Genomic DNA, 14248 nt, shown 5'->3' with positions numbered 1-14248 from the left:
GAAAATGCTGTGCAATCCTTAGAAAGAAGTGGCCTAAACAGTATTATTTCAGCCTGAATGACAATCATTGCTATCATATTGGGCTGAGGGACAAAGATGATCCTGCACCCAACTGACTAAAGAGAAAACTGAGCTTGTTGGAACTAGGTAGTGGTCAAAATTGATCAAAAATTAAAATGTGGGGGTGGAAAAATGATTTCTACCTGATTTCTGTCTGTGTAATGGCCAAACAAAAGGCACCCTTTCCAACAGTCCCAGCTTCTGCCTTAGAAATCCCCATTCTAGTCTCAGTTAGGGGGTCAAACTCTACTTCTGCTCCTCTCTTTTAGGTCAAGAACAGGCACAGCTCTTGTAGAGAATCCACACTCCAATGGATATAACATGACTTAGTGGATAGAGCACGGACCTGGGTGTCAGAAGGACCTGGGTTCCAATCCCCACTCCGCCACATATCTGCTGTGTGACCTTGGGCAAGTCACTTCACTTTTCTAGCCTTCATATACCTCATCTGTAAATTGGGGATTAAGACCGTGAACCCTACTGGAGACAAGGACTGTATCCAACCTGATTAACTTGTATCTCCCCCAGTGCTTAGAACAGAGCTTGGCTCTCCATCCAAACCGCTACCCTGCTAATTCAAGCTCTCATCCTATCCCGTCTGGACTACTGCACTAGCCTTCTCTCTGATCTCCCATCCTCGTGTCTCTCTCCACTTCAATCCATACTTCATGCTGCTGCCCGGATTATCTTTGTCCAGAAACGCTCTGGACATATTACTCCCCTCCTCAAAAACCTCCAATGGCTACCGATCAATCTGCGCATCAGGCAGAAACTCCTCACCCTGGGCTTCAAGGCTCTCCATCACCTCGCCCCCTCCTACCTCACCTCCCTTCTCTCCTTCTACTGCCCAGCCCGCACCCTCCGCTCCTCCACCACTAATCTCCTCACTGTACCTCGCTCTCGCCTGTCCCGCCATCGACCCCCGGACCACGTCATCCCCCGGGCCTGGAATGCCCTCCCTCTGCCCATCCGCCAAGCTAGCTCTCTTCCTCCCTTCAAGGCCCTGCTGAGAGCTCACCTCCTCCAGGAGGCCTTCCCAGACTGAGCCCCTTTTTTCCTGTCCCCCTCGTCCCCCTCTCCATCCCCCCATCTTACCTCCTTCCCTTCCCCACAGCACCTGTATATATGTATATATGGTTGTACATATTTATTACTCTATTTATTTATTTATTTATTTATTTTACTTGTACATTTCTAGCCTACTTATTTTATTTTGTTGGTATGTTTGGTTCTGTTCTCTGTCTCCCCCTTTTAGACTGTGAGCCCACTGTTGGGCAGGGACTGTCTCTATGTGATGCCAATTTGTACTTCCCAAGTGCTTAGTACAGTGCTCTGCACATAGTAAGCGCTCAATAAATACGATTGATTGATTGATTGATTAATGTAGTAAGCACTTATCAAGTACTATTATTATTATAATTATTATTATAATGACTTTGGCCCAGCCCTGAGGACACTGGTCTTTGCTTCTGAATTACTTGGTGGGAAACATGCGGCAAAGGGGATACACCCCATTGGTCATGGCTTAGAAAATTCCAGTTTCTTTTTTTTTTTGAATGTAGAGCTGGTCTATCTCATGGCACAACTCCCCCCAGTGTCCAATGCTTCCAAATAATAATTATTATTATTACGGGACTTGTTAAGTTCTTATCAGTGAGATGCAGGATCAGCTTTGTCCCTCTTAACTGTTCTAAGCACAAGTTAATGGAGTTGGACACTGTCCCTATCCCATATTGTGCTCCTACTTTTAATCTCCATTTTACAGATGTGGTAATGGAGGTCCAAAGAAATTAAGTGATTTGCCCAAGGCCACAAAGCAGGGATGAGGCAGATTCAGGATTAGAACTCATGTCCTTCTGACTCTCAGGCCTGTGCTCTATCCACTAAGCCATTCTGCTTCTCTACTGATGCCTACCACCCAACTGATATTCGGGAAGGGTGGGAAGAAGCTATGTATATCCCATGTGGGGTGCCAGGGACAACTTCAGCACTCTCCCAGTCATCCAAAGGAACCCTGTGCTTTGCTTGTCTTTACTCTCTTCCTCTCTGGAACTATTTGTTGGTTCCATTTCATTCATTCATATTTTTTGAGAGCTTTCTGTGTGCAGAGCACTGTACTAAGCACTTGGAAAGTACAATTCAATAATAGAGACGATTCTTGCCCACAATGAGCTTACAGTCAAGAAGTGGAGAGACAGACATCAAAACAAGTAAACAGGCATCAATGGAATCAATATAAATAGAATTATAGATATATACACATCAAACCAAGTAGCGAGAGAGAGAGAGTCATATTTATAAACTCTACTCTTTATCACAAATGAAATGAAGCTAGCCAAGGAGAGCAAGCTTGCACTGAGGATTAGTCCTCAGAAAACAGTGGGAGACCACCATCTGGTCTCCTGTAACTAGAATTCAGTGGGTTATTCCCCAGGCCACATTTTACAAATCCGTAAACACTTCAGTGCTGCATTAGAAATAGTCTGTGCTCCTGCATTTTACCAGCTCTGCTCAGGAGAAATGAACCAGCTTTTAAACTTTTAACATGTCTTCTCTCTTACAAGTTTTAGTACCAAGCAGTTCTGAATTCTATTTATAGTGTGCTCCCCCCCCCCAAATCACTTCCTAGGTGGAGTGGGTAGAAGACTACGGAATCGGAAGTGATCTCGGTGTAGAGGATCCTAGGCCATTTCATTTTATGAAATTGTGTGAAAAATCATTGAAATTCAGCACAACCTAGTGGAAAAAGCCCTTGTCTGGGAGTCAGAAGGACATGGGTTCTAATTGCAGCTCTGCCACTTGTCTGTTGTGTGACATTGAACAAGTCACTAAGCTTCTCAGGGCCTCAGTTACCTCACCTGTCAAATGGGGATTAAAACTGCGAGCCCCATGTGGGACACGGACTGTTTCCAACCTGATTATCATGTTATCTACCTCAGTGCTTAGTAAAGTGCCTGGCACATAGTCATTGCTTAACAAGTACCTTAAAAGCAACTATTCTCAGAAGACAAGACAATCCAATATGGTTCACAGAGTAGAAACTCTGAGGACAGGACATGGACTTTCCCCATTGAGGCACACATGTGTATATATGTGTGTGTGTGTGTGCGTGTGTGTGTGTACATGCCAATTAATCAATTTTGAGTTTTTGTTGCATGCAGAGCACTGTACTAAACATTTGAGAGAATATAAAACAGAGTTGATAGACATGATCCCTGCCTCAAGGAGCTTACAGTCTAAAGGTGTGCCTGCATATTTGTTAAGCATTTACTATGTGCCAGGCACCATTCTAAGCGCCAGGGTAGATACAAAATAATTGGGTTGGACATGGTCCCTATCCTACATAGGGCTCATAGTCTTAATCCCCATTTTACAGATGAGGTAACTGAGGCAAAAAGAAGGGAAGTGACCTGATCAAGATCACACAACAGACAAGTGGTGGTGCCAGGGGTCCTTCTGATTCCCGGACTTGTACTCTTTCCATTACACTGCTAGGATAAAGGGAATGCAAATGTGGCTATGTGTAGGTTACATATATACATTGTTAACCTAGAAGTAACTGACCGGTTTTCCTCATCTAAGCAATGGGGACTCAATACGTGTTCATCCTCCTACTTGGACTGTGAGCCCCATGAGGGACAGCGATTAAGCTGTATCTATACCAGTGCTTAGAACAGTGCTTGATACATTGAAAGCATTTAACAAATATACTACTACTAATAATAATAAAAGTAAAAAAAAAAGCAATAAACCTTTCGAAAGGTTTAGACTGTGAGCCCACTGTTGGGTAGGGACTGTCTCTATATTTTGTCAACTTCTAATTCCCAAGCGCTTAGTACAGTGCTCTGCACACAGTAAGCGCTTCAATAAATACGATTGATTGAAAGGAATATCATCCTAGTGGCTTCACCCAAGAAAAACCTTCAACTAATAAGTGACTAGCCTCAATTCTGAGTTTGTCCTCAAGGATGGTCACAAATTGAGATTCAGTGATTCTCTCTCAAAATTCAACAACTGATTTCAGCAATGTAATGTTCCTATCTTAAGGATCAAGACTCAAAAAACAGGCATGGCAATGAAAATAGATTTGGATCTGACAGTTCCCTAAACAGATTCTATTTTGTTCCCTCTGAGAGGGCTTCTAAAGAGTATTATTGGCCCGATTTCCCCTGCAAACTGTGTGCCTGATTGGCCTGATTCCCCTGCACCCCAAATATTCACCAAGATTCACAAAGAACAAATTTTCAGGAGAATTATCATTACAGTTCCAATTTCTAGAATGCAAACCCCCTAAGAGGGTACAGATTAGGTGTCTGGTTTTCATTCCCTTCCTCTCTCCAATCAATCAATGGTATTTATTGAGTGTTTACTGTGCGCAGGGCACTGAACTAAGGGTTTGGGAGAGTGCAACAGAGCTGATAGGTACAATCCCTGCCCTCAAGAAGCTTATTGTCTCTCCCTCCCCAGAAATTCAAAGGCTGCCGGGAAATGTACATTTTTTTCTTTAATGGGATTTGTAAAGTGCTTACTATGTGCCAGGCACTGTACTAAGAGCTGGGGTAGATTCATTCATTCAATCGTATTTATTGAGCGCTTACTGTGTGCAGAGCACTGTACTAAGCACTTGGGAAGTACAAGTTGTGAACATATAGAGACGGTCCCTACCATATATTCCCTTAATTGTTTTCTATTTTTTGAAAGTGGGGTATTTTGTACATTGGAGTTTCCAGGACCTCAACATATAGCCAGGTTTTAGTTTAATGTGTGACAGCATGCTTTAATCAACCAGAGCAGCTAAATCATTTCTATGTTTATAATCAACATCTGGGCACGTCATTCAACTTTTCTGTGACTCCAGTTTCCTCCTGTGTAAAGCAGGTAATAAATACCAGTTCTCCTTCCCATTTAGATCATGAGTCCCATGCAGGATAAGGACTGAGTCCAACCTGATTATCTTTTATCTACCCCAGCTCTTAGTACAGTGTTCAGCATTTAGAGCTCAACAAATACCTCACTTATTAAAAAGGTCTTTCAGGAGGGATGGGTAAAGACAGAGACTCTCTCTGAGGCTGTAAGCTCACTGTGGGAAGGGAATGTGTCTGTTTATGGTTATATTGTACTCTCAAATGCTTAGTCCAGTGCTTTCACACAATAAGTGCTCAATAAATGTGATTGAATGAATAAAATTCACATCTTGGGGTACGCTTTTAGGTCAGACTCTTACCTATCTCGATTCATTCATTCATTCATTCATTCATTCATTCATTCGTATTTATTGAGTGCTTACTGTGTGCAGAGCATCGTACTAAGCACTTGGGAAGTACAAGTTGGCAACATATAGAGACAGTCCCTACCCAACAACGGGCTCACAGTCTAGAAGGGGGAGACAGACAACAAAACAAAACAAAACATGTGGTCAGGTGTCAAGTCAGCAGAATAAAGAGAAGTAAAGCTAGATGCACATCATTGACAAAATAAATACAATAGTAAATATGTACAAGTAAAATAAATACAGTAATAAATCTGTACAAACATATATACAGGTGTTGTGGGGAGGGGAATAGGTAGGAGATGGTAAGCTCCTTGGAGGCAAGGATCATGTCCAACTCTCTTGTATGCTCCCAAGTGCTAAGTCCAGAGCTCTGCACACAGTTAGCGCTCACTAAATACCATTGATTGCTTGACAGCACTTTCATTTGTACATTTGTATGCTTCCCTGGTTTCAAATGAAGATGACAAATCCCAGGCTAGAATGAGGAAATTACCTTAGATCTCCTTTTCTTGCAGAGAAGATGACTGAGGGAAGTTCATCTTACCTGGTGAGTTTTGTCCCGATTTGCTGCCTCAGCTCCAGCCTCTCCTCGTCAGTCTGCCTGGGGAGAATGTTCTTTTCCTCCAACTCCCGCTTAGAGGGCCTGTTGCTGAGCTTGATGGCTAAGGAATCCTTTCTGCACACCCTCATGGCCAGAGAGCCTGGGAGACAAAAAAAAAATAAAAATAAAAAAATAAAAAAAATAAATATATATATATATCCTCTCATCCAAGCCCCACCCATTGGCAAAAGCTACAGAAGCTGGGAAAGTGGGCGAGAAGGGATGCGCTTTTAAATCAGCCCAGGTTAAATTGGCACCACTGTATCTTGGGATGGGGCTCACTTGGTTGTTTGGGCCTTATACTGGGTCGTGCCTCCTTAGGGATGGGTTCTGCTTATTGGGGTGTGAGTGGAATTTGGATTCCTTGGACAGAGTCAACCTTGACGATTTAGGGGCTGTTCATTCAGTTGGCAGCCTTGGTTCCCTGCCTTGCCCTAATTTTGGCCCCTTCACTGTTTATTGGGTCAGCAGGTAGACCAAGGGAAGGGACAAGAGGTGAAACTGAAGTGTGATCATTTCATTAGATCAGCAACTCTGATCAGAGGGTTCGGGAGTGCCAGCGGCAGAAGCTGTGGGCTAAAATAGGGTCTGGGGATTATCGGGGTTGGTTGGGGTCCAGTAAATCCTTGTCTCCCCGTTTCCATGGAGAATGATCATTAGTGACCAAAATCCCAGACCAGATTCCAAATTGTTCCATTTTCATTATTTGCTATTCAATAAAGGGGAATTATCAAATCCATTTCCATTCTCCCCCCAGCCCCCCGCCACTTAGAAGCATAATTTCAAGATCTTTCACAGGAAATTTCACAAGTCCCATGAAATCATCTGGGCTCATTTGAAAGTAATTGCACAGACAATATTTTTGCATTTATTTCTGAGAACTCTCAGTGACTGAACTAAATTAACAGGCTCATTGATCCTCTCTGAAGAGAAGCTAAAAAATGTATTCTTGTTAGGCTTTCTTCAGGCTTTGCGGGGAGGGCTATGAAAGAGGGTCCTGATGGAAGAGGTGAGTAGATTCAGAGAGGGGTGCAGGCTTACTGGTATATATAGAGCCGTCATCATCTTCGTCTTCATCTTCATCCTCCTCTTCTTGGGTATACAGGCAAGAAGAGTCTTCATAGTCTGATTCATGAGGCACATTTTCTTTATTGTCATCACATTCGATCACAACAGTTGGCACTTGTCTTAGGTCTGGCAAGCCCACGGGCCCTGTTTTTGTGACACCATCACTTGAGTGCAAACCAGAACTATGATAAGAGGGACAGGGACCCCGCTGGTCAGAACTAAAGAGGAGAAAACAAAAACGAAAAACAAGGAATTTATGTGGGGGCACACAGGAAGCCAGTTTTTTGGGCCTTCAAGTGGATCGAGAAGAGGCATCAATATCCACTCCGTATGGAAAAAATCAAAGACTGCTTAGTATCAGATGCTTAAATGCTTAGAAAAGCAGCGTGGCTCAGTGGAAAGAGCCCAGGCTTTGGAGTCAGAGGTCATGGGTTCAAATACTGGCTCCGCCACTTGTCAGCTGTGTGACTTTGGGCAAGTCACTTAACTTATCTGTGCCTCAGTTACCTCATCTGTAAAATGGGGATGAAGACTGTGAGCCCCACGCGGGAAAACCTGATCACTTTGTAATCTCCCCAGCACTTAGAACAATGCTTTGTACATAGTAAGTGCTTAATAAATGCCATTATTATTATTATTATTAAATATCTAGGTTTGAAAGGTCAAAGATCTGGCCTGGTAGTAATTAATAATAATTATGGCATTTGTTAAGCACTTACTATTCAGTCATTCATTCAATCATATTTATTGAGCGCTTACTGTGTGCAGAGCACTCTATTAAGTGCTTGGGAAGTACAAGTTGGCAACATACAGAGACGGTCCCTACCCAACAGCGGGCCCACAGACTAGAAAGGGGAGACAGACAAAAAACAAAATATATTAACAAAATAAAATAAATAGAATAGTAAATATGTACAAGTAAAATAAATAGAGTAATAAATTTGTACAAACATATATACAGGTGCTGTGGGGAGGGGAAGGAGGTAGGGTGGGGGGATGGGGAGGGGGAAGGAAGGAGGGGGCTCAGACTGGGAAGGCCTCCTGGAGGAGGTGAGCTCTCAGTAGGGCTTTGAAGGGAGGAAGAGAGCTAGCTTGGTGGATGTGCAGAGGGAGGGCATTCCAGGCCAGGGGGAGGACGTGGGCTGGGGGTCAATGGTGGGACAGGCAAGAACGAGGCACAGTGAGGAGGTTAGTGGCAGAGGAGCGGAGAGTGTGGTTGGGGCTGTAGAAGGAAAGAAGGGAGGTGAGGTAGGAGGGGGCGAGGTGATGGAGAGCCTTGAAGCCAAGAGTGAGGAGTTTTTGCCTGATGCGTAGGTTGATTGGTAGCCACTGGAGATTTTTGAATTCTATGTTTTGTTGAGTTTTGTGCCAAACACTGCCCTAAGCATTGGGGTACATACAAGGCAATCAGGTTGGCCAGAGTCCCTGTCCCATATGGGGCTTACAGTCTCAATCCCCATTTTACAGATGAGGTACCAGGCACAGAGAACTGAAGTGACTTCGCCAAGGTCACGTTGCAGACAAGTGGTAGAGCCAGGATAAGAACCAATGACCTCCGATGTCCTAGCCCATGTTCTTCTTCTTCTTATTATCATTATTGTATTTAGCAAATGTTTATTGTGCTAAATAATAGGTTAGATACAAGCTAAACACGTGGGTTATTTATTCATTCAATTGTATTTACAACAACTATCCTGCATGGGTCAATTCTCAAGGGCTCTTTACAGCCTGGGAGTCAGGGAGATCCTGGTTCCAATTCCAGCTCTATCTCTTGCCTGCTATATGACCTTGGGCAAGTCACTAAAACTTCTCTGTGCCTCAGTTTCCTCACTTGCCAAATAGGGATAAAATACCTGTTCTTCCCTTTGAGATCGTGACCCTGTGTGGGATAGGGACTCTGTCTGATCTGATTATCTGTAGCTCCATTGCTCAGCACAGTGCTGGGCATGAGTGGTAGATAATAAGTGATTTAATACATGGTTATTAAACACCACTATCAGTAATAATAACAATTTCCTTCCAAGCTATCCCATACAAAGCCCAGTGGAGAACCAGAGCTGAAGCAGTATAGCCAAGTGAAAAGAGCACGGGTTTGGGAGTCAGAGGACCTGGGTTCTAATCCTGACCAGTTGTCTGATGGGTGACCTTGGGCAAGTCACTTGATTCAGTTAAGTTTACTCATCTTTAAAATGACAACTCAATACCTGATCTTTTTCCTACTTAGACTGGGAATTCCACAGAGGACAAGACTGTGTACGACCTCATTAACTTGAATCTACCCCAGCCCTTAGAGCAGTTTGACACTGAGAAAGTGCTTAATGAATACAAAAAAAAAAAAAGAGCAAACTTTCCTGGCTGAAGGAACCAGGAGCCAGAGATGAAGAAAACTTTCCTGGCTGAGTGACAACTGAGGAAGACATAGAGGTTGCATCCTTGACTCCTCTTCTAAGTAGAGATATAATAATACCATACCATCTTGGAAGAGGGAATGATGAGAAACAGATAACTATAGGCCAATGCTCCTGAAACATTTTAGAATCCTCTGAATGACAGGCCCAGATTAGACGCTAGCTATTAGGATTATAATATTCGGCTAAAAAGAGAACTCTTAGTTAATTGCAGTTTTTCTTGGGGAGATTCACAGAAAGAAGGAACTACATTATCTCTGACATCTGGAAGCTTTCAACAGAGCATTCAATTCATCCAGAGATATAATGTATTTTGCACATACAAGTGTTAAAGATTTATGAGGAATTGGACCAAAAGGGTATGTATCGGGTTTCAATGAATTTTACATCAGACTATTTTTATTCCAAAAAGAACTCAGCGATGCATCAGCAGAAGTCTTCTTTTGGCATCAAAATGTCGGGATGTGGGAGAATCTCCTTTAAACCTATCAATCATCTTTTAACTTATTGATGGGCCTGAATAATTTACATTCAATTAACTTCCTTTCTTTTGTTTTAGAGTGGCTGTTTTTCCTATTATCTTGATTCCTTCCCCATCTCTTCAGTGACTGATAGAGAAAATCCAGTTGACTCAGAGTTAAATCGTTCCGAGACGCGACGAACAATTACACTGAAATGAAAGACACTCAGTGTCGCAGTGCAGGGGCTGATATTTCATTATACCATCTGACAATTGCATCACCTCTATTAGCCCAAGGAGACCCACGTGGCATACTATACAAACTAAAGGGGGCAGGGCACTGGATCACCCAGAATTCTAAGGTAATGCCCTCATTGCCACTGTTCATAACCCAACAGCTGATGAATTAGCAATGGGTGGCCTTTTCCTCCCACAATCCTTGAAAGTATTTCCTCCAACTTTTTCTTTCCAAGAGAATTGGGAGTTCAACATTTCCAGTCAACAGTTTCTCTGTCACTGAGTATGAGCCCATTCTAAAATGGCACGCAACTCTGAGGATAAGAACAGTGACCATCCCTTAGGTGTCTCTAGCCATTTGCCTTTTGGTCAAGCCAGCTAGCTAAGGAAAATACTAGGCAGTTCCAATTCAAGGGTTCACAAGAACAGAATAGGATGCATAATTTTTTTGGCAACAGACCTGGCATCATTTATAACTGGATGACACTGAATTTTTTTTATGGCATTTGCTATGCACTTACTATGTGCCAGGCACTATACTAAGTGATGGGGAAGGTACAAACTAATCAGATTGGACATGGTCCCTGTCCCACATGAGACTCACAGTCTTAGTCCCCATTTTACAGATGGGGCAATTGAGGCACAGAGAAGTGAAATGACTTGCCCAAGGTCACACAGCAGACAAGTGGCAGAGTCAGACTTAGAACCCAGGTCTTTCTAATTACCAGGTCTGTGCTCTATTCACTATCAGTCAATCAACCGTATTTATTAAGCACTTACTGTGTGCAGAGCACTGTACTAAGTGCTTGGGAAGTACAAGTTGGCAACATATAGAGACGGTCCCTACCCAACAGTGGGCTCACAGTCTGGAAGGGGGAGACAGAGAAAAAAACAAAACGTATTAACAAAATACAATAAATAGAATAGATATGTACAAGTAAAATAAATAGAGTAATAAATATGTACAAACATATATATATATATGTTTGTATATGTATATATATGTATATATATATATATATATGTATACAGGTGCTGTGGGGAAGGGAAGGAGGTAAGGTGGGGGTATGGAGGGGGGAGGAGGGGGAGAGGAAGGAGGGGGCTCAGTCTGGGAAGGCCTCCTGGAGGAGGTGAGCTCTCAGTAGGGCTTTGAAGGGAGGAAGAGAGCTAGCTTGGCAGATGTGGGGAGGGAGGGCATTCCAGGCCAGGGGGATGACATGGGCCAGGGGTCGACGGTGGGACAGGCGAGAACTAGGCACGGTGAGGAGATTAGCGGCAGATGAGCGGAGGGTGCGGGGTGGGCTGTAGACAGAGAGAAGGGAGATGAGGTAGGAGGGGGCGAGGTGATGGACAGCCTTGAAGCCCAGGGTGAGGAGTTTCTGCCTGATGCTCAGATTGATTGGTAGCCACTGGAGATTTTTGAGGAGGGGAGTAACATGCCCAGAGCGTTTCTGGACAAAGACAATCCGGGCAGCGTCGTGAAGTATGGACTGAAGTGGGGAGAGACACGAGGATGGGAGATCGGAGAGGAGGCTGATACAGTAGTCCAGACGGGATAGGATGAGAGCTTGAACGAGCAGGGTAGTGGTTTGGATGGAGAGGAAAGGGCGGATCTTGGCAATGCTGCGGAGCAGAGACCGGCACGTTCTGGTGACAGCTTGGACGTGAGGGGTGAACGAGAGAGCGGAGTCGAGGATGACACCAAGGTTGCAGGCTTGTGAGACGGGAAGGATGGTAGTGCCATCAACAATGATGGGAAAGTCAGGGAGAGGGCAGGGTTTGGGAGGGAAGACAAGGAGTTCAGTCTTGAACATGTCCACATTGCTTCTCTTCATCTGCTTCTCTCCAGTCACTGCATGACTGAAGAGGTGGAAAAGTTCTAAACTTCAACCGCAAATTCTTTCACAGCCAGCAAACTCTCATAGTTCTGCTCTTCACCCCCAACACATCTTCCCAGTCTCGGCCCTTAAAGGATTCCCTAAAACATCCTACTTCAGTGAAAACCTTTCTTGCCCGCAATTGTTGTTTTCCCCTTCATACTGAAAGTGGAACTCACTTGATGATTCCCTAAAGATTCTCTCCAGGGGCTCTGCAGTTTTTCCAGAGTAGTGGACTGCTGACAAGATCAATCAATCACTCAATCAGTGATATTTATTGAGTGCTTGCGGTGTGCAGAGCCCCTGTACTAAGCACTTGGGAGAGTACAATAGAGAAGCAGTGTTGCTCAGTGGAAAGAGCACGGGCTTTGGAGTCAGAGGCCCTGGGTTCAAATCCCGACTCCACCAATTGTGAGCTGTGTGACTTTGGGCAAGTCACAACTTCTCTGTGTCTCAATTCTCTCACCTGTAAAATGGGGATTAAAACTGTGAGCCCCCCGTGGGACAACCTGATCACTTTGTAACCTCCCCAGAGCTTAGAACAGTGCTTTGGACATAGTAAGCACTTAACAAATACCATCATTATTATTATTTAAGAGTAGATACCAAGAAAAAAAAGATCCTGTCCCTTCAGATTAGTTTGCTCAACCTATTTGGTTATTTTCCTCCTTATTCTCATGGTTCAGTATGGTATTTACTGAATGTCCACAGTGCACTGTAATAAACACTCCCAAAGTAAAAGCACATCTCCTCCAAGAAGCCTTCCCCTTATTTCCTCTTCCCCCATTCCCTTCTGTATCATCCTTGCACTTGGATTTGCACACTTAATTCACTCCTCCCTCAGCCCCACAGCCCTTATGGACATATGTACACAGAGAAGTAGTGTGGTCTAATGGATAGAGCATGAGCTTGTAAGTCAGTAGGACTTGCGCTTTAATTCTGGCACTGCCACTTGTTTGCTCTCTGACCTTGAGCATGTCACTTCACTTCTCTGTCTCAGTTTATTTTATCTGTAAAATGAGGATTAAGACTGTGAGCCCCATGTGGAACTTGGAATGTGTCCAACCTAATTAGTTTGTATCTACCTCAGAGCTTAGTATAGTGCCTGGCACAAAATAAGGACTTAAATACCATTAAAAAATTATTTAAGGTCTGTCTCTCCCTCTAGGCTGTAAGCTCACTTGTGAGCAGGGCACTTGTCTACTAACTCTTTTATTGTATCTTCCCAAGCACTTTCTACAGTGCTCTTCTCACAGTAAGTACTCAATAAATATGATTGATTGATTATTACAAAAGAAGTATGAGAAGTGTTCTCTGATCACAAAGAGTTTTAAGGCTCCCAAACCCAGTAATGACTTTTTGAAAGCTAAAAACAACTTAACATGGAAACTAGGGAAAACCAGAATCCACGCTGCACAACTTGCCACATATTTTTGGAAATCAGGACCTGAGTTGCCAATGACATACTTCTCCCTGGTAAAGAATGTTACTGCTAGGAAATGATTTTTGTCTAGTGAGAATTCCAGTGGTGGAGAAAATGACCCAGAGTCCATTGCCCTCGCAGACAATAACCCACAGAGAGGAGAAAAAATCAGTCCCACAACGAAGCATGGAATGAACCCTGAAGTACTCCCATCCATCAGCAGGGGAGGGCAGGGAACAGAGAAGTTCTGGGAAAGGTGTTTGCCCATCAAAACCTTTTCCAATTCCACTCTCTTGGTCTGTTGGATCGTGCCCATCCAAAACAAAATCAGTCATCTACCTGAAGACTGCTTGGTTTATGATGTTACATTTTCCATCAATTAAAGCAAACAACAAGTGATCTTAATTAACTTCTGCAATATGAGAGGCATTGGAAAATGATCAATCCAGAAAGTTTTTCCTCCCCCAAGTCTCTGTACAATCAATTCCTAATACCACTTTTTTCAGAGGATCACAGAGATATGACACAGAGAGGATTCACAAGAGATATGACATACTTAGGGACAACACTTCGGTTTTCCTGTAAGAAAGTTGGTGAGGGGCAGGGGCAGAGGGGAGGTGGAGCCACAGTCCAAATCAGAGACAGGAAACAGCCAGATCTGCCACCTCTCAACCAAGTGGAAGAAATCTTGCCTACAGATTGATATCGCTAGTTAAATGGCAGCCTGGAAACCTTGAGTCTAACTGAATTACATCAGATTTCTGTCAGGCCAACTCACTTCTACTTGGCTCATTTATATCTGTAATTTATTCATATTAATGTATGTCTCCTTCTCTGGACTG

At 43.5% G+C, this 14248-nt stretch overlaps 1 protein-coding gene across 4 annotated transcripts in view; it reads right to left on the bottom strand.

The window, feature by feature from the left end:
- Window positions 1–14248, bottom strand: part of PHACTR1 (phosphatase and actin regulator 1) — a 320885-nt gene that overhangs the window by 28249 nt on the left and 278388 nt on the right. For all 4 annotated transcript variants that reach the window (XM_038768071.1, XM_038768074.1, XM_038768072.1 and 1 more), the window contains 2 exons: window positions 6975–7219; window positions 5877–6033 (listed from right to left, as the gene is read on the bottom strand). In XM_038768071.1, coding sequence (XP_038623999.1) covers window positions 5877–6033; window positions 6975–7219 — 402 coding nt within the window. The remainder of the gene's footprint in view (window positions 1–5876; window positions 6034–6974; window positions 7220–14248) is intronic.

Source organism: Tachyglossus aculeatus, chromosome Y2 (genome assembly GCF_015852505.1).
Source record: "Tachyglossus aculeatus isolate mTacAcu1 chromosome Y2, mTacAcu1.pri, whole genome shotgun sequence".
In the NCBI taxonomy this organism is placed as follows: domain Eukaryota; kingdom Metazoa; phylum Chordata; class Mammalia; order Monotremata; family Tachyglossidae; genus Tachyglossus; species Tachyglossus aculeatus.
Note: the sequence above shows the minus strand (reverse complement) of the source record. Positions and strands in the feature narration are given on the sequence as shown.